General features: G+C 46.9%; 1 protein-coding gene and 1 non-coding gene across 2 annotated transcripts; one reads left to right on the top strand and one right to left on the bottom strand.

Moving 5' to 3' along the window:
• Nucleotides 1-25681, bottom strand: Grap2 (GRB2 related adaptor protein 2). The gene is made up of 7 exons (XM_004650331.3): nucleotides 25604-25681; nucleotides 12802-12893; nucleotides 10397-10516; nucleotides 7035-7203; nucleotides 3670-3894; nucleotides 1376-1492; nucleotides 1-480 (listed from the first exon to the last, which is right to left on the bottom strand). The coding sequence occupies exons 1-7, from the start codon at nucleotides 25679-25681 to the stop codon at nucleotides 301-303; spliced, it is 981 nt and encodes a 326-aa protein (XP_004650388.2). The 3' UTR covers nucleotides 1-300.
• LOC123461982 lies at nucleotides 24643-24739 on the top strand. Its single transcript, XR_006638023.1, has one exon. It is a non-coding gene; the product is annotated as a small nucleolar RNA SNORA11 (small nucleolar RNA).
• Nucleotides 25682-27153: the final 1472 nt, after the last annotated feature.

The following is a 27153-nucleotide window of genomic DNA, read 5'->3' as shown; positions in this document are numbered from 1 at the left end:
TTCATTTCTCTGCCCTGCTCCCAACCTCCTCCATCCCCCACTGACCTCTCACACTGAGAAGAGCAGACAAAGAACAAATCATTCTCCACCTGAGTTCCTTCTCACACCAACCAGTGAACCAAGCCAACTGCCAATAAATTACTATTATGAAATGTGTGTGTGTTGTATGTATACATGGGCACACACGCGTATACTCTGCACATGTATATGTAGTCATGAAGTCCAGATTTGCTTTCCCCTTGGCCCCTCTCTTGCAGGCAGCTTCAGACAAAAAGCCCCCGGCCCCTCAGATGGGCTGGCTCAGCGTGTCATGGGAGCCACGTAGTTGGCAGGGAAGAGGCCCAGTTTGTTGTGTAGCCGGCCGGTCCACCACGATGGGTTGGAGCTGTCCAGGACCTCCACCACTTCTCCACTCTGGAATCCTAGCTCATCGTCCTCCAGGGCCTCAAAATTGTACAGTGCCCGGGCCCAGCGTACACGCTGTGGGGAAAGCAAGAGACATTCCAATGACCTTAGCTGGCAGGCTGGTCTCTAGAGCCACTGTCACACAGAGGAGCCACCAGCTCCTGGAGCTTCACTGAGTCCCCTGAGTGCAACCCTCCCCAAAGGCTGACCTTGTGACAATTTTAAAAACAGGCCCGGTGGCATGCACAGTCCAGAGTGTAGAGTTACCAGAACTCATTAGCTTCATTCTTGAATTTTTTTTTTTTTTCGAGGTAGGGTCTCCCTCTAGCCCAAACTGACCTGGAATTCACTATGTAGTCTCAGGCCGGCCTCAAACTCACAGCAATCCTCCTACTTCTGCCTCCTAAGTGCTGAGATTAAAGGAGTGCGCCACCATTCTTGGCTAGAGACTTTTCTTTTTCTTTTGATTTTTTTTTTTTTAAGAGAGAGTGAAACAGACACAGAGAGAGGAGAGATAGAAAATTGGGGGCCAGGATCTCAGTCACTGCAATTGAACGCTGGACACTAGCGCCACCTAGTGGGCATGTGTGGCCTTGTGCTTGCCTCACCTTTGTGTGTCTGGCTAACATGGGATCCCGAGGATAGAACCTTAGGTCTAGAACCTTGGGCCCTTAGGCTTCGCAGGAAAGCACCTTCACTGCTAAGCCATCTCTCCAGCCCTTGTTTTGATTTTGCAGTGGTGGAAACAGTGTCCAGGGCCTCACATACACCAGGTAAGTACTTTACCACTGAGCTTCACCCTAGCCCTGAGACCAAATATAATGGAGATTTGAGTTAAGGATAAAGGCTACCAATCTCCCGGCACTATAAGCAAGAATGGGGCAGGGCCCTACAGCCATGCCAAGAGCAGCATTGTGAACAGTGCCAGACTAGATCCACTCCTGGCCTCCCCCGCTCCCAGCTCACTTACCCCTGCCACTTGCAGCTGAACAGGGTCTGTGTGTCTCCGCTGCATGATGGCGGCATTCATTTCACTACCTGTGCCACAGTGCCTGTCATTTATGTCCAGGCTGCCTCCACGGCGGTCCTAGAGACAGATGCAACAGAGGACTGCTGTGTTATCCCGGGGGAGGAGTGTCTCTCATTTCTCTCCCCTGCCACCGTGCCTTGCCAGGATGCCGTCTACAAAACCATTCTCCAGGAATGCTTCTGATGTGGTCATAAACCTTGGATGGTGGAGAGAAGTGGAGGGGACTCTGAAGGGACCTTTGAGTCAGGTAAAGATGATGGTGGGTTTCATTTATTCAAGTAAAAACAAAAAACAAAAACCAGTAACTTGGGCTGGAAAGATGGCTTAGTGGGTCAAGGCACTTGCCTGCAAAGCCAAAAGACCCAGGTTTGATTCCCCAGTACCCATGTAAATCCACATGCGTAAGGTGGTGCATAAGTCTGGAGTTTGTTTGCAGTGTCTAGGGCCCCTGGCATGCCCATTCTTTCTCTCTGCCCCTCTCGAATAAATAAATAAAATATTTAAAAAAAACAGTAATTTGAGAAGTCTTGTGTACCCATGCCTCAGGCATGTATTCACTTTGTGTTATTTGTTTTTATTATTTTGTGATAGGGTCTTGTTACATAACTCAGCTGGCACTGAGTTTCCAGTCTTCCTGCCTCAGCCCCCAAGTGTTGGGATTTACAGGGGTGTACCACCATACCTGGTTTGTATGTGCCTTTTCTATTAAAACAAAAACAAAAACAAATATTTACTTGTTTAGAGGGAGAAAGCAAACATTAAGGTGCTAAGTGAGCTGACATTCAAGTGTCCAAGTTTGCCTGAGCCAATCAGGGAAGGCTTCATGGAGAAGGTGATGAGACATAGGAAAATCCAGGTCATTTCATTTCACTATGGGTCAGAAATGTCAGAAGGGTCTGACCTTTCCTTACCTCTGACTCCTTAGGAGTCCTTCCATTCCCTTCTAAGAAGGCTGTTTTCCTAGAGAATTCAGATTTCTGGGAAGATTGTCTTTTTCCAGAAACAATGACCCCAGACACCTTATGTCAAGGCTAATTGGCTACACCTGTACCCTTCCACAGGGTTCACATAAAAAACAAAAAGCCCAACATGCAGGGTGCTGGGGTGCACACCTTTAATCCCAGCAGAGGCAGAGGTAGGAGGATCGCCTTGAGTTCGAGGCCACCCTGAGAGTACATAATGACAGTGAATTCCAAGTCAACCTGGGCTAGAGCAAGATCCTACCTCGAAAACAAAACAACAACAAAAACAAAAAAAACCCAACCTGAGTCTCAGGGTGAGGTTCTCAAACACCCTTTTGCCTCCTTGGGCAAGAGCTATGTCTTCCTTCCTTCATTTAAGCTCCCCTTCTGTTAAAGCTCTCCCTCCTAAACCTCTAAACTACAATAAAATGTTTCTGAACCTTATCCTTTGGTGTGTGGATTTCCGTCGTTAAATTCATAAGACAAGAAGCCAAGTGATACTCCCCAAATTCTCCTATCATATTGATGCATTGGCACATATTGGCACCTTGACAGAAGAACCCCCAAATTTTCCTGGCAATGATGTTTGAGCTCCTGCTTAAAAAGAGCAGGACTGTCCATGGAAGAGCCCTTTAGGCAGCAGGAACAGCTGATTAAAAAGCCAAAAAGAGAAAATGCATTCCAGTAACTAAAGGCAATGCAGCATGGGTGTGTGTGTGTGTGTGTGTGTGTGTGTGTGTGTGTGTATGGGGGGGGTGATAACAGGAAGTGAGGCTGGAGAGGTAGATCCGAGCAGCTCACAAAGGCTCTGCGGCCTGCTTAGGAATGTAGGGCTGATGTTATCCAGTTGCATTGTCCATCTCAGTAAGCTGCCTAAAATCCCACCAGCAATAGGCAGTACATAAATATATAAAAAAGGCTCCATTGTGGGTGTTAATCCTTTTTTTTTTCCTTGTAGATATCCTTAGCCAGATGGGTCAAGAAGGGACAGGAATAGTGTCAGAATTCTGCAGACAGGAGAATGAATCAATTGTTCACTGACTCCTGGAGAGAGGGAGAGAGAAAGAGAAAGAGAGAGATGCAGGAAGGGTGGGGGAGGGGGAGGAAGAAGAAGACAGAGGAATCTCGTGTTCAGGCAGGGTGCTTCTTTGTCAAGAGCAATTTCTATATTTTTACCACTGAGAAGGAACTAGGTTCTCTTTCACGAACTCTGAGACCCACTAAGGCCAGGCCAGACCTGGCTTATTGGAAGCCCTTTTTCTCCGCCAGTACCTGGTGAAAATGGTGATGCTGCGGGTAGCGCTGGTGCGGAGGGTGCTGAGGCCTGGCGGAGAACTGCGGGGAGGACTGTGGGTGTGGCTGGTGGTGCTGTGGAGGGCGGGGAGGTGGGTGATCTGACAGCTTCCGGCTCATTGAAGGCCGGATTTCTTCTCCCACGGCTCCACTGAGAGGTGGGCCTCCCTGGGACCTCTGGTCCAGGCTGTTGCGTCGATGACCCTGGAGGAAAGATCAGAGATAGCACCCAGCCATCCTCTCCTTGTGTGTGTCGTGCTGCCCTCTCTTCTGGAAGCTGTTTACTAAGGCTCGAGGAAATGGCTGGAGGAATCCAAGGAGTGCAGTGTAAAGTGAACAGGTTTGGATCAAGAGTGGACTTTGTGGGGGCTGGAGAGATGGCTTAGCGGTTAAGGCGTTTGCCTGCAAAGCCAAAAGATCCCCGTTGGATTCTCCAGGACCCAGGACCCACGTTAGCCAGATGCACAAGGGGGCTCATGCGTCCGGAGTTCATTTGTAGTGGCTGGAGGCCCTGGCGTGCCCATTCTCTCTTTCTCTCCCTCAAATAAATAAAAAGTATATATATATTTTTAAAATGGGCTGGAGGGATGGCTTGGAGGTTAGGGTGTTTGCCTGCAAAGCCAAAGGACCCTGGTTTGATTCCTCAGGACCCACATAAGCCAGATGCACATGGTGGTGCATGTGTCTGGAGTTCGTTTGCAGTGGATGGAGGCCCTGGCACACCCATTCTCTCTCTCTCTCTCTCAAATAAATAAAAGGGTTTTTTTTTTGAAAAAAGAGTAGCCTTTGTGTTCTCAGATTTTCTCTGGTTTAGGAGTTCAGACCTCTGGCTGATAGACTAACGTGTTCCTTGTGGTCCCTGGTCAGTCCATTCCGGGTTTGTTTTGCTCTGTGTATCCAAGCGTCAACATTTCATTTTAGAGATACAATGCCACCTCTCCTTATCACATATTACCACACTGCTGGACATCCTAACCTCCAGATGAGCTGTTCTATTGATTTTGCATCATTTTGAGCTGTCATTTGCATCCTGGTGACAGGGACCCAGACAACAATGTTCTAGTAGCACCATGGAAACCAGGCTAGCACTGGGCATGTTGGGAGGGGAAAAGGCCAACGTCATTCTGTGACAACCTATGAGTCAGAAATGCTTTAATGTTACTAAATATTATGTGTGTGTGTGTTCATGTGTGTGAATGCAGGTGTGTGCTCACCACAGTGCTCATGTGGTGTGACAACCATGGGTGTCATATTTTTGCCTTCTGCGTTGTTTGAGGTGGGATTTCTAGTTCAGCATTGCTTTTGCCAGGCTGGCCCTCCAGGCTTTTTGTTTTGTTTTTTTAACAAACAATTACACAGAACTCCGGTTTTAGTATGTGCTGGCACTTTACAAATATTAACTTATTTAATCCAGTTTAATGCAATTTTATATTGATAGTATCTGTTATCGCTGAGCCTACATCCTAGCAAATGAATACTTCTGTCTACTTCCTGGTTTAAATAATACACAAGGTCTTGGTTAGTCTTTGTCTTCCTTTCTGACTTCTGTGTGCACTGTTGGGAGCACCTTCTCCTTTGCTTCAGACCGTGGCTTGGAAGGGAGGGCCTTCTTTACTTTCCCAAAGCACACATGAATTTAAGAGTCTTAATGCACACGGCGTTAATCCCAGCACAAAGGAGGCAGAGGAAGGAGGATCACCATGAGTTTGAGGCCAGCCTGAGACTACAGAGTAAGTTCCAGGTCAGCCTGAGCTAGAGCGAGACCCTACCTGGAAAAACAAAAACAAAAACAAAACAAAACAAAAGTCTTAATACCTTTCAAACCACCTGTTCAAGGACAGCATTCTTAAGATTTCAACTGTGCTAGTCAGCACTTCTTCCTGTAATGCCTGTCTCTTATAGCCATGCTTGCTTTGTTTGTTTGTTTGTTTGTTTTGTTTTGTTTTTGGAGGTAGGGTCTCCCTCTAGCCCAGGCGGACCTGAAATTTACTATGTGATCTCAGGTTGGCCTCAAACTCATGGCGATCCTCCTACCTCTGCCTCCCAAGTGCTGGGATTAAAGATGTGTGACACCATGCCTGGTTCATGCTTGCTTCTTTGAAATGTAGTTTGTACATTATGTGTGTGTGGCATGTGGATGTGAATTCACCTACGGAAGACTGATGAACACTTTTTTTGTCTCTACAATAGACTGGATTCTGTGGTAGGGTGCTGTAACTATGTTATATTAAATCCTCAAAGAATCCATCAAGGCAGACTATCTTTCTCTCCATTCTAAGACAAGAAACCTCATACTTACAGAGCTTTAATTTTTGTTTTGTTGTCTTTTAAAAATATTATTTATTTATTTATTCGAGAGAGAGAAAGAATGGGTGCGCCAGGGCTTCCAGCCACCACAAATGAACTCCAGATACATGTGCCCCCTTGTGCATTTGGTTTATGTGGGTCCTGGAGAGTTGAACTGGGATCCTTTGGCTTTGCACGCAAACGCCTTAACCGCTAAGACAACTTTCCAGCCCCTCTTTGCCTTTTTTTTTTGAGACAGGATCTTGCTTGCCCTGGCTGCCTTGATACTGGCTATGGTAGCCTTGGCTGACTTTGAATTCACAATCCTCCTGCTTCTGCTTCTCAAGTGCTGGATTATAGGTAAACACCATTTCACCTGGCTTCAGAAATGTTTTTAATTTGATTAGGTAAACATAGGTAGTCAGGAATCAATTCAGGATTGTAGCTGATGTATTTCTATGAACAATCTCCCTACACAACAGCAGTTCTCCAGGAACAAGAATTCCAGGTGCATCTTTCTCCCCAGTCTTTCCCCCTCCCAGTCCACCTCAAGGCCATCACAATTCTCCACTTAGTGTTTTGTTCCTGGATCTCGGCTGCTCTCTAACATTACTGTTACTTCTGGCTCTGTCTGTACGCAGCTATCAAACTGGCATGAACAGTACGATATTGAAATGCCCATGAATGATGAAGTATAACACCCCCCCAATAAAAGCTAATACTTATTGTGTATTTGTAGTGTGACTAGGAATGATGAAAGAATTCGGGGTACATTACATAGTCTCACCTTCACAACCCCCATGAGGGAGAGCTCACTTTCATCCCATCTAGTGGATGAGGGAACTGTGGATTAGAAGTTTTTCCAAAGCCACAGAGCTAGCACTTGTTAAGGTAGGATCGAAACTGAGATCTCTGACTATGGATCAAAATGCCTGAGGATCTGCCCAGCAAATGATTGTTGTTTTTTTTTTTTTTTTTTTTTTTTTTTGTGGTTTACATGGGAACTTGAGTGGGCTACCTAAAATCCCTGGACTGGGGCTACTGGACATGAAGCATACCTGATCTTCTTGGGTTCTATCTCGCAGGAAGATCTGCTTCTGTTTGGAGATGGAAGTTGTCCTGTAGTAGTCCACCAGCTTATTTAAGGATGGAAACTTTTCAGTCCATAGGAAGTAATTGCCCTTGTTGTCTCGCATGACCTTGAAGTGCTGAACATCATCCTCGTGCCTAGAGATCAAGGAAAGCAAAGTTGTATGTTGCATGGCGACAAAGTCCACACTGCTGAGCTGTCTGTACCCAGGGTAGGAGATACAGAAATGGATAACTTGCCCATCACTAGTGACCAAGAGGTCTGGTCCAGACAAGCTCTGACAGCAGGTTTGTGGGAGGGACAATCAGTAGAATGTAATCAGATGAGCTGGAGTCTTTCTTGGACTCTGGAGCTGACATTTAAAAGGAAAAAAAGTGTTCCAAGTGCCTTAAAAGACTAAGTGATCAGGACATCTTCACAATGCTGATTTAAAATATGACAACATCAGAGTTCTGTACTGAGCCAGAGATGGCAACAGAGGATTTTGAAGTCCTTGTTATTTTTCTGTTATCATAAAAGCTTTGAACCATCTCCTTTAAGTCGATAAGCCAGCACTGACTGGTAAGAAGATATTCTCCTCTCCAGGGAATTTGTTACAATTTTTTTCTTGACATAAAGAAGATTTCTTGATCTGATTTTAGTTTATGTTTTGCATAATAAATAAGGTAATGAAGCACTTTGAACTTTGAGGGGGGGGGGCGAGAGGCATTATATAGAATTGTAGAGTATAATGGGAGAAGACCTTGGAGAGGTTTAGCCTTATCTCTTTGTCTGAGAGAGGCCACAAAGGCTCAGTCAAGGTCAATGTGAGTGAGTGGCAGAGTTGAATCAAGAACTCCAAGTCTAATTCCACGCTCATGAACTTGGCTTACCATGCTGTGTGAGTAGGATCATTTCTTTTAGATAGCACCTCTTGTTGCCAGTCTGGATCAAGGGGTGGGACACATTTAAACTAGGGATGGAGAAATTGGAGTTTTCTCCATATAGAAAGAGGAGACTAGCAGGCTATTCTTGAACTCACAGTGATCCTCCTACCTTGGCCTCCCAAGTGCTAGGAATAGTGGTGTGAGCCACCACTCCTGGTTCAACTCTTAACTAGAAAATCAACTTCCAGAGGATAAGGATTCTGGCTTCATGGTACCCACAGGCCTAGCACTTAGTTGGTTCTGAGTATTTATTTAAGATATTCATATATATAAGTGTTTATAAATTTATATATGAATAAATATTCATCAGTTGGGTATGGTCTTGCCCACCTTTAATCCCAGCACTTGGGGGACAGAGGTAGGACTGCTGTGAGTTCAAGGCCAGCCTGAGACTAGAGTGAGATCCAGGTCAGCCTGAGTGGGAGTAAGAGCCTACCTCAAGCAAACTTAAAAAATTATTCATGAACTTGTATAAAGAAACCTCCCTGGTAAAGGAATTCTTAAATTTGTTAATGACCCATGTGTGATAGTGTGTTTTTGTCATACATTAAAGATGTTTGCCTTAAAAAAAAAAAAGAAAGAGGAGACTAGGCCTTCACTATCAGCTCTAGTTTTACTGTATTGCCAAGTCGTTCTGTCTTGGAGATAAACTATTCTTTAATTTTACGGATTTATTTATTTATTTATTTGAGGGGGGGGAGGGAGAGAATGGGCATGTAATGGTCTTCAGCCACTGGAAACGAACTCAAGACACATGTGTCACTTTGTGTAGCTGGCTTCTGTGAGTACTAGGGAATTGAATTTAGGTCCATAGGCTTTGCAGGCAAATGCCTTAACCACTAAGCCATGTCTCTAGTCCCAAGATAAACTATTTTTTCAAACAGACATATATTGATATCTACAGATACACAGGAACTAGTGCTACCAGTGGCCAGGTCTTCAGAAGAAAAGTCAAGTTTAAAGGGTTCTAGGAGATTTCTCTGAAGGTTATTGGAGACTTCTTAAGGATGAGTTTGGAGGGCCAGAGATTCTGGCCCTCATTCTCATGCTCTGTGCTAGGCTCCGCCCTTATTCTCATGCTCTGTGCTAGGCTCTGCCCTCATCCTCATGTTCTGTGCTAGGCTCCGCCCTCATCCTCACGCTCTGCGCTAGGCTCCGCCCTCATTCTCTTCCTCTGTGCTAGGCTCGGCTCCTAACTATAGGGCTAAAGGTTCTACAGTCACATCTTGCTCAGTTGTTTTGTAGTGGTAACTGACAACCGTCACTGCTTGACTTCCTCTGGGTCTTGGCCACGAATCGTGGCTTTCTTCATTCCAAGAGTTTTAATGGCTCATCGTAGCTGAGGAAATATTCTCATATGTTGTAACTATTCAGCCATCACCCCTCAGCAGTCATAAAGATAGACAACAGGTTGCTGCTGGATGTCTGGGTCTAAGGACAGAACAAGCTGAATGTTGTCTCAAGTCCCAAGAAAGGGTACAGAAAAGAATGCGATTCAGGACTCCATATTCCAAAGTCTAGTGTTTTAAATGCTTAGCGAGAGTTAAGATAGCACTGTAAAGAGCTCTTCACATAAAACAGATGTTAATAGAGATACAAATGAGTTTGCTTTGGAATACATCATGTTACATTTTTGCAGAAAGCTGCCTTGCCTCAGTACCAGGGGAAGCCTTTGGCAGAAGTCAAGGCTGAGCATTCTGTAGAATTCATTCCAACAAAGGAATATAATTCCTAACTGAGCAAGTCAGGGCCTTGGTCACAAAAATCAAGGGCACCAAGTGATGATATCCTTCAATCCAACAAACTGCTTGGGTCCAACCCTCTGCTCATGCCATCGTTTTCCCCTGCCATCATGGAGCTTCCCCTCTGTAAGCCAAAATAAACCTCTTTTTTTTCCCCACAAACTGCTCTTGGTTGGGTGATTTCTGCCAACGATGCGAACCTGACTGCAACAAGCAATGACTTGGGATTTCTGTGTCCTCTGGCTTGTCTTCAGACAGCCATCAGCAGAAACAGAAAAGGTGGAGATTTAACTCTCCAGATAGATAAGGCCAAGTGGGAGTTCTCCTTTTCTCCCTCCTCCCCTCCTCCCACAAATCCTCCTTAATGTCTGTCTACAGGGTGCAGGGCTCTGTTCGGAACATGCAGGTAGAGCAGATCCAAGGCCTGCCCTTCCAGAAACGCCTGGGCTAGAGAGGGGGCAGGGCAGATGAACACATGCATCATGTTGAACATAAATCAATGCACAGAGGGATTATGGACTTAGGTTCTGGGTAGGAAATGGCTGGTGGCGCTGCACATGAGATGTCATCATTCTTGGTCCCCTTAGCTATCACGCGTCACCTCCTGGATTCAGCAGTTACAGGCTAAGGGCTGTCAGGGCAGTGTTGGGGGTGGCCAGTACCTGACAGAGACGGAGAAGTCCCCTGGGGAGCTCTGGCTGGCCCGGATGATGAAACAGCCAACTTCTTTGCTCACGAGTAAGTTTTCTGCTTGGTGTCTCGAAAGACCTTCATGGAACCACCTGCCGAGAGAAGACAGGACAAGAGAGCTCCGTTGGATGCCTCGTGGGGGAAGGGACATATGAAGAAGAGGTGACTCAAGGAAAGGAGGCCAGGGACCCTGACCAGCATAGAGAGACCTGTGGGATGGAGGGCAGGCACTTCTGAAACGCAGCCAGTGTTCTCAGCAGCTTTCGAGAACAAGCAATGGAGCATCCCTCTGGACTTACTCTCCTCTTTGTTCTTTCCCTCTAGAAGTCTCCCCAGCTTGGGAAACCTAAATCATGGAAATCTGCCCCTGCACCAGAACCGGGCAGTGTGGGAGAGACTCAGGACTCAGTGAGGAAGAAGCTCCCTGCTGCAGCTGTGCGACGGCTGGAGAAGAACCACAGGGACAGCCCGTGCACAGGGACAGAAGGGACAGCTTTGGGCACTAGGAGCACGAGGCCAAGCTGGTGGACAGCTCCTGGTGCCCAGGGACTCCTGCACATACTTGGAAGTGAGTGAGACTGGCAGTGGTGTACACTCAACTAGTTCCTCTCACTGAACCTGGAACTGTTGGGTAATTTTGGGTTAGCCCGGCTGATTATTGAGCCCCAGTCGCTTGTCTGCACTTCTCAAAGGACTGGGGTTATAGACATGCACTGTCACACAGCGGTTTACAGGAGTGCTGGGAAATCGAGCTCAGCTGGTCTCAGACCTTCTCACACCCTCATGCTTAAGTGCAAATGCTCCTACTTGCTGGGCTGTCTTCCCAGGCCCTCCTTTAATTCGTTTGAGAAATTCCCTGTGCTTTGGGTTCTCCTTTAAAAAGAAAACCCAGGGCTGGTAAAATGGCTTAGCGGTTTAAGGTGTTTGCCTGTGAAGCCTAAGTACCCCAGTTCGATTCCCCAGGACCCACGTAAGTCAAGATTCACAAGGGGGTGCATGCATCTGGAGTTCGTTTGCAGTGGCCAGAGGCCCTGGCGTACCCATTCTCTCTTTCTCTTTTAAATATATTTATTTATTTATTATTTGAGAGAGATAGAAGAAAAGGAAGGAGAGAGAGAGAAAGAGAGAGAGAGAAACAGAGAGAGAGCCCCTAGCCACTGCAAATGAACTCCAGATGCATGTGCCACCTTGTGCATCTGGCTTATGTGGGTCCTGGGGAATCAAACCGTTGGCTTTGCAGGCAAAGACCTTAACTGCTAAGCCATCTCACCAGCCTTCCTTTTAAAAAAATAATTTCTAAAATATTTTTACTTATTTATTTTTTATTTGAGAGAGAGACAGGGCAGCTGGTACTGTGATGTTTGCAGATGGGAATGATCCAGCAGAGGGATGGAAAGTTGATGGTGGAGAGGGGAGAATTTCTACTAAAAGCACTGCCATGAGCATCTTGGACAGCAGCAGGAAGTCAGGGTCTGAGTGCAGTTGCGGGGGTGAGGGGTGCGTTGGTGTGGTGAGACTTATGGCGGGGGAAAAGATCAGGCAGCTCCTCTTCTGGTGGCGTCCCCCGTCCCCATACACCCGGGAGCAAGGCCCTGGGCTGAGAGGTAGGTGGGGAGGGGCTGGCATGACTGGTCTCCTAGCCGATGATGGCGAGGACCCCCAAGGGGCATGTGATGTCACTGGTCATTCTTTTGATTTAGTGGCCCATCCTGGGCTACTGAGAGTGGCCCTGCTGGAGTCATCAATACCACTTGGTGTTCTAACAGACCCGTGCTCTTGGGGCTTGACCCTGGCTCTGAGACAAGATTAGATTTTTATCTTACCCTTGTAGTCAATTCTTGAGACAAACAATCTCAGCACTTCACTTCCTTTTCCTGGATGGAACTTCCCTTCCTTCTCCTGTTTCTGATCGGGGTGACCATGCTTTATGGAGGGCAGAACACCCCCACCCCTAGTTGGGGCAGAGCTGTTTGGGATCTCTCTTAGGTTGGAAGGCAGGGTTGGGAGGTCACCAGAAAGTGCCTTCCTTCTGAAGTGGGTGGCCATCAGCGCCCCCTTTGGAATTCTTGGAAATCATGCCACAGTGCTCATTATAGATGATTTTAATTTATACACTCATTTTATTTAAAAGAAAAAAAAACTTAAAATAGGCGAGTCATACCCATGGTGTAAACTTCAAAAGGGAGTGGGATGCAACTAACATCTTCCTCCCACCCCTGGCCTTTCGCTGCGGGGTCCTGGGGGCTCTGGAGGGAGCTCTCCAGAGGCAACCATTTCTCACAGTTCCTTGGGTATGCATGGATAATTTTAGTGAAGACTGAAAAAGTAAGGGGAGCGTGTGTGGGTAGGCCCATCTCTGCAGGCTAGAAATACTCACTCAGGAAACTGGATGTCTATAAAATTCTTAGGCACATATCCTTCTTGGCTCCCAAGCTCTGCCTTGAGCCATTCTTCCTGGTTACTTAAGATCTGTATGGACAAGAACAGAGGACACGGATACTGCTGGACACCAAACAGTAAGAGAAAAGGGGCTATATGCCAAAGAGAGGAATAAACCCAAAGAACCAGAAATGGGCGTTAGCATTTAAAAAGACAAAGGAGGGGCTGGAGAGATGGCTTAGTGGCTAAGTGCATGCCTGTGAAGCCTAAGGACCCCGATTTGATTCTCCAGGTCCCACATAAGCCAGGTGCACATGATGGCGCATACGTCTGGCGCTCGTTTGCAGTGGCTCGAGGCTCTGGCATGCCCATTCTCACTCTCTCTCTCTTTCTCCCTCTTTCTGTCTCTAATAAACAAATAAAAATAAAATCTTAAAAAAAACACAAAGGAGCATTGTGACTTTCATTTCTGGAGTTTGGCTTCTCTAAGTTATCTTTCACTTGTACCACTCATTCATGTCACCACCTCATAGCTTAGCTTCCCCCAACCCACCACTCACAAACTGCCCTGAATCCTTTTGCTTTTGCTTGAGAAGTTCCTTGGTCCTGTTCCTCATCTGGGCAGAGGGAAGAAAGGTTTTTCTTTTCTTCTAAGTAGCAAGGAAACTTAAAATTTTATTTATTTATAAATATTTGTTTATTTATGAGAGAGAGAGTGAGAGAGAGAGAGGATAGGCCCTCTAGCCACTGCAAATGAACTCCAGATGCATGTACCACCTTGTACACCTGGCTGATGTGGATACTAGGGAATAGAACCTGGGTCCAGGCAAGCATCTAAACCACTGGGCTCTCTCTCCAGTGCCCTAAATTTATTTTTTTAAGTAGATTAAAACACATCCAGGCGAATTGCTGAGGCCCTTGGTTTCCCACCAGGAATAGATGGTAAGACCCTACTGCTGAAGACTCCACATTTTTGGGCTGCAAGATCACTGAGAAATCCTGCTGAAAACCTCTTCTGTGTAGATCAGCTGACAGAAAGTTGGAAAATGTCATACTGCATGCTGTTAGTTCCATGGGAGAGAAAAAAGTCATCAGTAGAGATAAACAACAGTGGACACTGCAAGCCTTAAGTTTGGCCAGGCAGGCCAAATGAGCCAATGGGTGCAATAGTGGCATGTTTGTTATGAGGGAAACGATTGCTCTCTAATTGGACTGGAGGCCTGCTCCATGGGAAGGAGTACATCCTTGATACTGAAAACCTATGACAGGGGAAGTCATGAGCCCTAGGACTGTAATGTCTGCTGGTGTTTGGCTAAATGCATATACTATGTTCACCAATCTGCCCAGTAAGCACCTTTCTTAATGTTCATACCTATATATTAATGTTACTCTTACTTTTGGTTAGAGAAGCTTCTCTTTTCAGATGGCAGTGACCTCTGGGATGACTCAAAAGGCACCATGGTGCTGAGAGGTGACAAAGGAGTGCTCAGCACTGAAATATCTCTATCACACCTTCCAAGGCTCAGGGTCCATTGTGGAAGAGGTGGCATAAAGAATGTAAGAGCCAAAGGAAGGGTAGGACTGCTTACAATACACTTTTCCAGACACAAAATGGCCTGGATATCCACGACCTTACAGTGCCTGGCACTACCTACACAAGACCATTAGAATAGGAGGAAAAGATGATGACATCAAAATAAAAGAGAGACTGATTATGAGGGGGAAGAGGTATGATGGAGAGTGGAGTTGTGAAGGGGAAAGTGTGGGGAATTATCATGGTTTATTGTCTATGATGGAAGTTGTCAATAATAATAATAATAATATAACAATAATAACGACATATCCAGGCAAGACCACCTTGGAGAACAGTAACTTTGTATTCTCACAAATAGTTGATTCAGGATTCAAAATACTTAGGGGGACAGGTCCAACATGGTGGCTTATGCCTAAAATCCCAGCATGTGGGAGGCTAAACTAAGAGGATTACTGCGAGTTTGAGCCCAGCCTGAGTTACATAGTAAGTAGTAGGCTAACTGGGATTATGAGCAAGACCCTATTTGTAAATAAGCAAACAAACAAACAAAGATGCTTGCGATGTCTTTTGTAAACTTGCTGTTAGAGCCAGATCACAAGCAAAACCGAGAGTTTCGGGGCTGGACAGATGGCTTAGTAGTGAAGGCGCTTGCCGGTGAAGCCTAAGGACCCAGGTCTGAATTCTCCAGGTCCTACTTAAGCCAGGTACACATGCCTCTAGAATTCGGTTGCAGTGGCTAGAGGCCCTGGCATGCCCATTCTCTCTCTTTCTTTCTCTTTCTCTCTCTGTCTCTAATATATAAAAATAAAACTTAAAAAAAAAATAACCCCAGAGAAGCCTGTCATCACTATAGGGTCCTCTTTGTTAACCACATGTGGTCACCTGCTTTGGTTACGAACATTACTCATCAGACTTGGTTTCTGTTGACTTCAGAAAATGAAATTCACTGTTAAGAGTATTTTCCACTACCCTCCCCCCCCTGCCCGGCTGAGAATGCTTCTAAAGTGTGAGACCTGAAGTTGAAGCATTACTCTAAGTGGGTGTGTCAAAGCAAGAGACAGAAGCTCCAGGGTACCATATAGCTGGGAATGTGTTCATGGACCAAGGTGCCAGGATAAAAAAGAGAGCAGAGGATAGATAGAGAACACTGCCTGGGAGGGAAGATGGACAACACAAGATGCTACTCAGGCTGAGTCCAGTGGCATCTGGAATATAAGGCAATGTGGTGCATTCTGGGAGACCAATGTCCTCGGTGTGGCTGTGGTTTAGATTATGATAAACGTCAGGAGCACACAGGGCCTCGTGGTGGTCCATGTTAAAGAGTTTGGATTTTTTTTTTTTTTTCTGGCTTGAGATTCATAGAAAGCCAGAAAAGGATTTTAAGCCAGGAGACAACAGTAAATTAAAGTTAAGAAAGAACTCTGTGGGCTTGGCTAGGTTAAGCACTTGCCTGTGAAGCCTAAGGACCCCGGTTAAAGGCTCGACTCCCCAGGACCCACGTCAGCCAGATGCACAAGAGGGCGCATGCAACTAGAGTTTGTTTGCACTGGCTGGAGGCCCTGGCGCGCCCATTCTCTCTCTCTTTCTCTATCTGCCTCTTTCTCTGTCTGTCATTTTCAAATAAATAAATAAAAATACACAACAACAACAAAAAAAGAAAGAACTCTGTGTCAGATGAACTGGGGGTGGGGTAAAACCAGGGGCAGCACTGAAGGAAAATTAGTATGGCCCCTCCCCCCAAGGTGAGAGATGATGGAGACTGAGCTCAGAAGAGGCGAGGACATAGATCAAGGAAGCGACAGCAGGCAGGATTTCATGACCATTTGGGGGAGCTGAGGTAGCAGGGTGTTCTGGGAAGACTCTGGATTTCTAGCTTGGGAGACTGAGTGGGTGGTGACGTCTACTGAAATAGAAAGGAGGAGGAGGAGGAGGAGGAGGAGCAGGAAGGACTCTTAGGCTTCAGATTAGAAAGGGGGTGAATTTGAGAATCGAGTTGAATTCTTCAGCTCAGAAGAAAGCTCAGTGAGCCGTGGCTGTGTGTGCATTGGGCTCCAGAGAGAGGTGGGCGCTGGCCACTGGGACTACGGAGAGTCATCTGAAAGAATGGAGGAGTTGAAATCATGGCTTGCTCCTGGATCAGAAGCTGGGAAGATAATGGCAAAGAACTGGTGTTGGAGGAACGACGGTGCCTTATTTCTAATGCTATCGGTGAGGTGGAAGGAAGGGGAAGAATGCCACCAGCGTGCAATAAGAAGCTGTGGCTCTGTCACTGGCTGTGGTGCTCAGCATGTCAGTTATCATCTGAAAAGTGGTGACAGGGCTGGGGAGATGGCCCAGTGGGTTAAGTGCTTGCCACAGTTATGAGGTCCTGAGTTCAGAACTCCGAAGCCCACACTCCCAAGCATGGTGGTGTGTGCCTGTAATCCCAGCACCCAATGACAGGCAGATCTCCAGGGTAAACTGGCTAGCTAGACTGGGTTTAGGGACAAAGCTCAGCAATTAAAGGTGCTTTCTGGCAAAGTCTGCTGACCCTAGTTCAACCTTCCCCAGCACCCATGGGAAGCCAGATGCAAAGCGGCATGTGCATCTGTGATCTCAATGTGCTTATGACATTAGGAGGCAGGGCCAGGAGAACAGAAGCTCACTGCAGCATTTACTTGCAGTCACAAGAGACGTTGCCTCCAAGAGGGTGGAAGAAGAGCAGACAGACACCTCAAGGTTGTCCTCTGACCTCCATACATGCACTATGTGGCACATGCACACTCATACACACCCATAAAAAAATAAGATGGAGGGCTGGAGATACGGGTCAGTAGTTAAAGGCGTTTGCTTGTAAAGCCCAGGTTCAATTCCCCAGTCCCCATGGAAAGCCAGATGCACAAAGTGGCTCATGGGTCTGGTGTTCATTTGCAATGGCAGGAGGCCCTGGTGTGCCATTTTACTCTCTCTCTTCTTCTCTCTCACAAGTAAATAAGTAAATATTAAAAAAAAATAAGGTGAGGCTGGAGAGATGGCTCAGAAGTTAAGGTGCTTCCCTACAAAGTCTGACAACCTGAGTTTGATTCCCCAGTGTTATCATAGTCAGGTTCGCATTGCTGGTAGAAATCACCCGACCAAGAGCAGCTTATGGGAAAAAGAGGTTTATTTTGGCTTACAGGCTCAAGGGGAAGCTCAACGATTACAGGAAAACAATGGTATGAACAGAGGGTGGACATCACCCCCTGGCCAACATAAGGTGGACAATAGCAACAGGAGAGTGTGCTAGACACTGGCAAGGGGGAGCTGGCTATAACACCCATAAGCCCACCGCCAACAATACACTCCCTTCAGGAGGCATTAATTCCCAAATCTCCATCAGCTGGGAGCCTAGCATTCAGAACACCTGAGTTTATGGGGGACACCTGAATCAAACCACCACACCCAGTATCTATGTAAGCTAGATGCACAAAGTGGCACATGCATCTGGAATTCATTTGCATTGGTTAGAGGCCCTGGCATGCCCATACTCTCTCTCCGTCTGTCTCTGTCTCTCTCTGTGTCTGTATTTCTCTGCTTGCAAATTAATAAATAAAATATTTTTTTAAAAAAAGAAGATGCAAGCCAGGCATGATGACCCATGCCCTTGACCCCAGCACTGGGGAGGCAGAGGTAGGAGGATGACTGTGAATTTGAGGCCACCCTGGGACTACAGAGTGAATTTCAGGTCAGCCTGGGCTAGAATGAGATACTACCTCAATAAAACAAAAAATAAAATAAAGCAAACTAAAACGGAGAGTGATTTACAAAGATACTTGGCATTGATCTCTTGCCTTCACACATATGCATACATATGTGCATCCACACATATACAAACATGACACACACACAAACCCCACACACCACACATTCTAAAACAAAATAAAAAGGGTAAGAAAAGTGGAGTTAATAATGGCCTTTTAGCATCTCACCGAGTTGAGGTGAGGATGAAATGAGCTCTGGCACTGGAATGCCGTGCACAGGCCTTTAAAACCTACAATTCTGTCCAATGTGATGTCTGTAGGAGGGAGGACTCCAGTTCTGAAGGACCTGGCAGGGTTTGTAAGTTCTTCAAAGTGTTGTACATGGATGTTTGGAATGTAATCATTTGCTCGGAAGAAATAAGAGTGTGTCCCATATTGGGGTTCGAGAATTGTTGAGAACAGAAAACTTGATAGTTTCCAGCATCAGATGTGGCTGTTGGTGGTATCGGTCAGGGTGTGTGGGTATGTGTGTGCTGGGGGCGGGGGTTGGGGGTGGGGAGGCACAAAATCTAGGTCAAGGGAAGACGAGACTCAGCAGTGGTGCTTTACATCCACTTAAGACGCAGGAGGACATTTTCCCTCCACCGCTCCTGAACTGACAGCTTCAGCAGTTCTTTCTCCTTCCATGGACCGCCATGTTTGGCCAGGGTAGCGAATGTCAAACCCGGAGGCCGGCAGCAGCGAGGCGAAAGGCGCCCTTTGGAAATTGGCTTATCACGGCGTGAATCACGCTTCGTGCTTAATTCTCTGACCGAAACAAGCTGTGATCTTCGTATTCATGGCTAGTGCTCATCTAACTACCTCCTCTAGAAACTGAAAGATTATCTCCAATGCCAGACTTGTCTTCACCACCTGCAGCTTGGGCTGCTGGAGGCTGTTTCCAGAGAGGTGAATTTACAGTTTTTTTTTTTTTTTTTTACAGAGTATAGAAGGTAAAGTCTTTTATTTTTTTAATTCACATTTTCTGCAAAGATTTTGTTTTGGGAGTGGGGGAAGGTAGTTTTTTCCTGTTGTTGTGGGCCCAGAACCCCTTAGCTTCCCGTTCTCATCTCTCCACCAGCTCAGCTCCTCCTATCTTTTGGGTCATCATGTAAACCTGAGAAAGGAGTTCAGCCAAACATACCAAGTTCTCCACTTAAATTGCTTTGCCTTTTAAAAAATGTTCCCCGAGAGAATAATTTTCTGGGTTATGTGGCCTGAGAATAAGTTAGACGTGGGAAGAGAAAGACCAAAAGTACAGTAGAAAAAAAAAAAGTGAAATTGCATGGAATTACAGCTCTTAGAGGCACAGCCAAAAGCTGAAGTATTGAGGAAGTTAATTATATAGGATTTTTTAACTCAGTGCTTTTATATCATTCTTTTTAGTAGGAACAAATGGGGTCGAGTTGAACATTTACAGAAGCAGATAGAAATGGACTAGGTCAAGAGCCATTTTTTTTTTTCAAAGTTGCTGGCAAATCCCAGTGGCTCTCTGTGTCCTGTATAGATTAGCTACAGGTTTGGGGGTTTGTGACACGACCATGAAAAGTGACTCCTAATGTCCTTTCCTCCAGACAGTTATCTCGCTGGAGAACACAGATCAAACTACCGTGGCAGGGGTTCCACATCCACCACCATCTTGTTGAACATTCCATGCAGATTGGCATCCAGTAGGTGCCTGCTGTTTGCAACCGGGCGCCAGGGATATAGACATCTGAAACAGCTGGAGAAGGTGGCTGGTTAGGGAGCTAGCTACATACTTCTTCATACTGTGTGTGTGTAGATGCATTTGTGTGTGCATGTAGGGGTGTAAAGGACAACCTTGGGTGTCAGTCCTCAGGCCCTCCTCAATTGTTGGAGACAAGTCCTCTCATTGGCCTGGAACTTGCCAAGTAGTCTTGAGTAGCTGCCCAGCAAGACCCAGAGACCCACCTGTCTCTGCCTCTCCAGTACTGGGATTGAAGGCGTTCACCACCACACCTGGCTCCCCCCCCCCCCGCCGCCTCCGAGGTAGGATCTCACTCTAGCCCAGGCTGACCTGGAATTCACTGTGTAGTCTCAGACTGGCCTTGAACTCACTGTGATCCTCCCAACTCAGCCTCCCAAGTGCTGGGATTGAAAGTATGTGCCACCATGTCCGGCTTAAAAAAATTATTTTTTAGGACTGCAGAGATGACTTAGTGGTTAAGGCACTTGACTGCAAAGCCAAAGGACGCAGGCTCGACTCCCAAGGAACCCACGTAAGCCAGATGCACAAGGGTGCACATGTATCTGGAGTTCATTTGCTGTGGCTGGAGGCCCTGATGTGCCCATTCTCTCTCTCTCTACCCGCCTGTCTGTGTATTTCTCTCTCAAAATAAATAAATAAAATAAAATATTAAAAAAATTTTAATGTGGGCTTTTGGGATTGAGCCCAGGTCCTCATGCTTGTGTGGCAAGCACTTTATTCACTGAGCCATCCTCTAGCCTTCTTTGAACTTTCCTAGTGAAAACTCTGTTTCATCTTCAGCTTCTGAAGGCTAAGCAAGAAATCTAAGCACCCTAAGTGACTATCTGCGACAATGCAGAGATGGTGTTGAATCGATTGTAGCGACCCTGGGTCGTTTCCATTTCTGGATGGGAGGGGCTGAGATTACAGTGGCACAAGGGAAGCCGTGACACGGCACCACGACCGTTCTTCAGACATTCTGTGAGCTCTGACAGAGGTGCTCAACAGCTGCCATGGGCAGAATCTGAAAAGAGGGAGAAGGTGGGATTCTGATGGAATTCTATGTTTTGTAATGTTTGCTTGTTTTGAGAAAGGATTTCACTCTAGCCCGGGTTGGCCTTGAACTCATGTGATCCTCCTGCCTCAGCCTCTAGGCGCTGAGATAAAAGGCATGCACCACCACACCTGGCTTCTGCTAGAATTCTACATGAGCACATAACTGGGAATGATGACACACGCCTTTAATCCCAGCACTTAGGAGGTAGAGGTAAGAGGATCACTGTGAGTTTGCGGTCAGCCTGAGAGTATAGAGTGAGTTGCCAGTCAGCCTGGGCTAGAATAAAACCCTACCTTGAAAAAACTAACTAACTAAGCACATAGAGAATTTGATGTATACACAGAACATCTATTTTAGCCCGTGACTTATGTCAGATGCTGGGAACACACAAAGCTGAGTGGAGTGTGGCTCTGCTCTTAGAAAGCTCACCAGTGGACGGTCCCACCACTCATTCATTAGCAAACACTGCCACTGGATACCATGAAGCAGACACAGCCCTCACCTCCTCCAAGCTTTGGCGAGTGGGGTGGCTAACACGGAAATGGGAAATTAAGATCCCATGGGTAAAGGTAGTGGTGAGAGATGGACATGAAGGTGCAGCTTGCTTATAGATCACTGCTTCATGTGGCAAGACTGTAAGCATGTAGGAAAAAGTGAGAAAGAGCTAAAGAGGGGGGTTCAGTGTTGCTGGGTGGAGGGAGAGTGAGTGAGGAGTCCCTGGATAGATGGTTAAATATGTGGGGGAGAAGATACTTGGGGTACAGGAGTGGGCCTGATAGGATGGTGCATATTGCCGTGGGACCAGGATGCAGCATGTTCACAAAGATGTGCGTGTGTGTGTGTGTGTTAGTACAAATGCATTCGCCCATGTGCATGCATGCCTCCGGGTGAGGATGATGGGATTAGACAGTGCGCTGGAGCCAGATGGGTTTGGTTTCAATCAATTGGTAATGGGAACTACAGAATGCTTTTGAGCAAGGAAATGATCTGATCTGATTTGTCTTCTAGAAAAGTCCTTCTGGGACCAGTATGTGAAATGACGGAAGGAGGAAGAGACGGGAGGCAATGAGGTCAGCCAAGGGGCTGTGCAGTATTCTGAACAGGTGGAGACGGCAGGAAGGGAAGTACTCACAATATGGTGACCATTTATTTCACATCTGCCAGGAGCATTGCCTTTAATTTTTTGTTTTTTCTGGATTCTACAGGATCGATTCTCCCTCCATGGACAGAGGAAGACATGGATGCACAGAAGGGTCAGGCAATTTGGCTCAAGCCACACAGCAGCCTGGGAATTGAACCCCTATCTATCTGGCTCCAAAACTTGTCTTCATTTTGCCACATCACACTCCTTCCTAGTGGGGACATCGTGAAGGCTGACAGTCAGAGCAGATACGCCGTAACAGAGGCAGACAAAACCCCACGCAGACCTTCGTCCAGTCACGTCTACCTGTGTGACCTTGGGTGGGTGGTTTGATCTCTTAGCCTCAGGCTCACATTTGGAAAGTGGAGGGAAAAGTTCTCCCTACCTCCTGGGCTTGCTGAGATGACGAAATATTGCCCACAGCCCCCCTGAGCCGGGCTCTGGTCCTGAACAGGAGGGGCTTGGCAGATGTTAGCTCCTGACCACCAGTATTCGGCGAGGAAGTAGTGTGCTGACTTGCATCTAGTGATTCTTACATCATGGACAGAGGCATAGTTTAAGCGGAAGTAGGGGTGAGGCGAATGGGGGGGTTGGGTGAGTTTGGCGTTAGGGGCTGGAGTGCATGAGGCAACATCCGGCAGACAGACAGCTACTTCTGGCCTTCAAATGAAAGGTCAGCTCTGGAACTGGAGCAAAGAACAGACCAAAGGGTCTTTAGCACAGAGCCAGAGAAGGAGGTGAGGTGGCTCCGAGTGAGGAGGAGACTCACGAGGCCAAGGGCAGAGCTTCAGGGATAGGGCTCTTTCCAGTCAGAGTAAAGTGGCACTCACAAACAAGACCCACAGAGAAGCTCAGGAGAGCCGGGCGCAGTGGCACATGCCTTAAGTCCCAGCACTTGGAAGGCAGGGGTAGAGGATGGCTGTGAGTTCGAGGCCAGCCCGGGGATACATAGTGAATTCCAGGTCAGCCTGGGCTAGAGTGAGACCCTACCTCAAACAAAACAAAACTAAAAAAAAGGGAGGAAGGAAGGAAGGAGGGGAGAAAGCAAAGCTCAGGAAGGGAGGGCCACCTCTGAGCATGGACAGAGAATCCCCAAGAGGGCAGTCAGCAGTTCCATGGCCACTGGTGCCTCTGCAGTCATGGTGTTCACAGGAAAGAGGTTGTGGGGTGAAGGGAAGCCTTCAGAGGGTTGTGGAACGAGTGGAAAGAGGGGAGGTGGAGGGTACCCGGTGTGGACAATTCTGCCCAGTTTTTGGCCAAAGCAGAGACAAGAGATGAGCTGAGCTGGGAGGCCGCAGCAAGGAAAGGTGTGCATACTTTTTTGCTCCTCTGGGAAACCTTAAGCAAGTATCAGGTAGTTCTTGATGGAGGAAGAGGGTGAGAGGCCGAGAGGAGCAGAGAATGCTCCAGACTGCTAACTATGGCCACAGTGTCCACAGACTGACCGCTCACTCGCCACATGACAGGTCCCTTGGTGACCTCAGTAAGGTCCCAAAGAAGCAAGAGACACTTTTTCCGCCATCAGCCCGGTCAATATTTTGAACTTGTGGGCTTTATGAAGCTTCATCATTGAATGCTACTAGACCAACCATATCACTAGGCCTTCTGAGTTGAAAGCAGTTAGAGGGTTACCTCCTGAGGGGGTTTAAATTCCAAAGGAAGCTAGTGCTACTTGGCGGGTGCTCCACAGACTACCTCAAGCACCCCAACAGGAACCTTGTGTATCGCATAATTCTCGGTGGTCAACCTCGGTGCCACTGGGCAGCTGAAGATGCTGATCAGGCTCTCACAGGATGCTCTGAGGCCAGTTGGGGGGCAAAGGGGAGTGGTACAGGCCGTGGAGATTGGTAACACACACCCTCAAATGCCCTACGGAAGGGTTTGCAGTCCTTTTTTAAAAACAAAGACTGACTTTAGGGGTCTATAAATTGGTTCCTGAAATGTAGGAGAAATCCAAGGCCACTTCAGCTCCGCAAGTGGCTACTACACCTCAAGTGTAGCCTGCGGACAAGCTTTAAGGAGCCCCTGAGTGGTTTGGTATCTATGGCCTCTCTGTTGAGCCCTATCCAATCCAGCCGCCCCTCCCTAGCTATCTCCACCTGCACCCTCTTCCTCTGAAGCTTATAAAAACACTACCAGCATTTAGCCAGGCCTTGCATTTCTCTGAGCTTTTAGCAAAAGGCCCAACTTGCACTTGCTGCTTCCTGATATTCACATTACTATACTCGCCTACAACCCCATCCTTCAAGGTGGAGCATGTGTTCCCGTTCATGTTGAGAGCATTGGTGATAGCCTGTCATTGGTGAACACCTCAGGACAATGATGGTGACATATGCCCATTTTGTATCTGCCATCCTGCTTGGCATCTAGCACACAGATATCCAGAAGGAACCATTTGAAGAGAAATAAACTCTTTGTTGTTTTTTTTTTTTTAATATTTTATTTATTTGAGAGAGAGAATGGGCGCACCAGGGTCTCTAGCCTCTGGAAACAAGCTCTACACACATGTGCTGCCTTGTGGATCTGGCCTTGCATGGGCACTGGGATATAGAACCTGGGTCCTTAGGCTTTGCAGGTAAGTGCCTTAACTGCTGAGCTAGCTCTTCAGCCCTAAACTTGCTCTTTTAAAAGAAACTGCCCTGGGCTTTGCTCAGAGCAGGGTCCCTGAAGGATGGCTCCTCTGTTTGTAACACACCCGATAGGAATCCTGCATGTGCCTCCTGTGTTCCTCTACATGGCTTCCAGGCAGGAGTCATGGAACAAGGCTCAGTATTGAGGAAAACACTGCAGTATTTAGTTGGGGATGTGGCTGTCCTGTCTATGCATGGGTGGTCTAGGGACAGTCCTAAAAATAAAACTTTTGTATCTCCTTCTCTCCTTTTCCCCTGCCTTTGTTGTTTTGTCTGTTCGTTTGTTTTGAGACAGTCTCATATAAGGCTAGCTTTGAACTGTTGATCCTCCCGCCTCCATTTCCTAAGTGCTAGAATCACAGGTATGTACTATCCCCCCCCCCCCCCGCCCCATGTTCTGTTTGCTTATGACAGGATCTCACGTAGCTCAGGCTGTCCTCAGACTCACTATGTAGATGGGGATGACCTTGAACTTCTGATCCTCCTCCCTCTACTTCCTGGGTGCTGAGGTTATGTGCATGTCCCCCCATGCCTGGATTAATGTGGTGCTAAGGAACAAACCCAGAGCTCTGTGTGTGCTTGGTAGGCACTCTAACCACTGAACCACATCCCCAGCCCTGAAACTATTTTAAAGAAAAATTTGAAAGTAAAACACGTAAAAGATGGGCTGGGGAAATGGCTAAGTGATTAAAGGAACTTTCTTGCTAAACCTGCCAACTTGGGTTCAGTTTCCCAGTACCCAGGTAAAGCCAGATGCCCAAAGTGGTGCATACATCTGGAGTTCATTTATAAGGGCCAGAGGTCCTGGAACGCCTGCTAACTCTCACTCTCTTTCTGCCTTCAAATCAATCAATCCATCAATGAATGAATGAATCAATCAATTGTCTGCAGAAACAAAGGCATGAATTGCGGGCAGCTGCTGTGTAGGGACTCAGGGGTCCACAGCTACCCTGGGGGCCCAACGTTTCCTACCTTCAGGACATCTCCAGTGTGAAAACTTAGTTCGTCCTCGCCTGAGGCCATGAAATCAAACTTGGCGACAGCTTCCATGTCCGGACGTGAAGCTGGAAGAGAAACAATGTGGTCATTGTGCCTTTCTGCCAGGGACAGGCTGCAGAGCAGATGGCACTGCCTGGCAGACTCAGCAGTGGGCAAGAGAACAGCCGAATGGATGTCTGCAGGCCAGAGGGCAAGGCTCAGATGGCCACTGAGGGCCAAACGTGGCGATTGTGCATGTTTGCAGCAAGATCCTCTGTGGCCTCTGGGAGTCTCCTCTGAACCCCTAGATGCCAAGAGCAGGAAATGCATCCAGTGACAGCCTTGCCCTGCTCCTTACGGTTCCCTTTGCCTGTGCTGGCCTGTCACCACTTCTGAGGGCGGCTCTGTTTCCAGCTGATAAGGACAGAAGGCTTGATATCAGCTGGAACTTGAAGCCCATGGGGCTAGGAACACTGTTCTGTAAACACTGTCCCGAGGCTGTCCCTCAGCAGCTATATTTAACCAGGCAGTGTTAATTAGACAGATGCCATTTTCCCTTTTACATCTGAATCATTTAAAAGAATTAGACAGTATTGGCCAGTGGGAACTCAGTGTCCTTCTGCCCAGTTTGAGAGTCGGAAGCATTTTGGTTCTTGAGTTGGGAAATTCAGCTGGTCCATTAGCTTCTTTTATTATTTATTTATTTAGGTTGTTCCAAGTAGGGTCTCACTCTAGCCCAGGCTGACCTGGAATTCACTATGTAGTCTCAAAATGGCCTTGAGCTCACGACAATCCTCCTACCTCTGCCTCCCGAGTGCTGGGATTAAAGGTGTGTACCACCATGCCTGGCAACTTCTTTTATTATTATGGTATAAACCAAGTACATTTTGGAAGTTTCAACTTTAATATTTCTTTCTTTCTTTCTTTCTTTCTTTCTTTCTTTCTTTCTTTCTTTCTTTCTTTCTTTTTTTTTTTGTTTTTTTGAGACAGGGTCTCACTCTAGCTCAGGCTGACCTGGAATTCACTATGTAGTCTCAGGGTAGCCTTGAGCTCATGACAATACTCCTACCTCTGCCTCCCGAGTGCTGGGATTAAAGGTGTGCACCACCACATCTGGCTCTTCAACCTTAATATTTCTTATCAAACATACGCTATTTTGATCATAATCCCCTTCCATTGCCTTCTCTTTACCCCTTCCTTTCCACGGAACCCCTTCTTCCCAGCCCATATCTCTTCTACTTTTATGTTTTTGTGTGAGTATATGTGTATGTGTGTGACCCACTGACTTTAATGTGGGTTGCTTGCATGAGCTTGGGTGGGGTCATTTACTAAAGCATATGCAACTGATGTATCCATCAGTAAATTTGACATGCTTTATTTAGTAAATAACCCCGTTTCTCAGCCGGGCGTGGTGGCACATGCCTTTAATCCCAGCACTCAGGAGGCAGAGGTAGAAAGATCACAGTGAGTTCGAGACCACCCTGAGACTACATAGTGAACTCCAAGTCAGCCTTGACTACAGTGAAACCCTACCTCGAAAAACC

Source organism: Jaculus jaculus, chromosome 6 (assembly GCF_020740685.1).
Source record: "Jaculus jaculus isolate mJacJac1 chromosome 6, mJacJac1.mat.Y.cur, whole genome shotgun sequence".
Taxonomy (NCBI): Eukaryota; Metazoa; Chordata; class Mammalia; order Rodentia; family Dipodidae; genus Jaculus; species Jaculus jaculus.
The sequence above is the reverse complement of the archived record's forward strand: the minus strand, read 5'-3'. Positions and strand labels throughout refer to the sequence as shown.

What these genes read in the sequence shown, in the direction of transcription:
- Grap2 (XM_004650331.3), bottom strand. Translation starts at nt 25,681, where the DNA reads ATGGAAGCTGTCGCCAAGTTTGATTTCATGGCCTCAGGCGAGGACGAA. An exon ending in ACACTGGAGATGTCCTGAAG is followed by an intron (nt 12,894 to 25,603) that starts GTAGGAAACGTT and finishes TTGTCCATACAG; the next exon opens with ATCTTAAGTAACCAGGAAGA. An exon ending in GACTTCTCCGTCTCTGTCAG is followed by an intron (nt 7,204 to 10,396) that starts GTACTGGCCACC and finishes CTTGATCTCTAG; the next exon opens with GCACGAGGATGATGTTCAGC.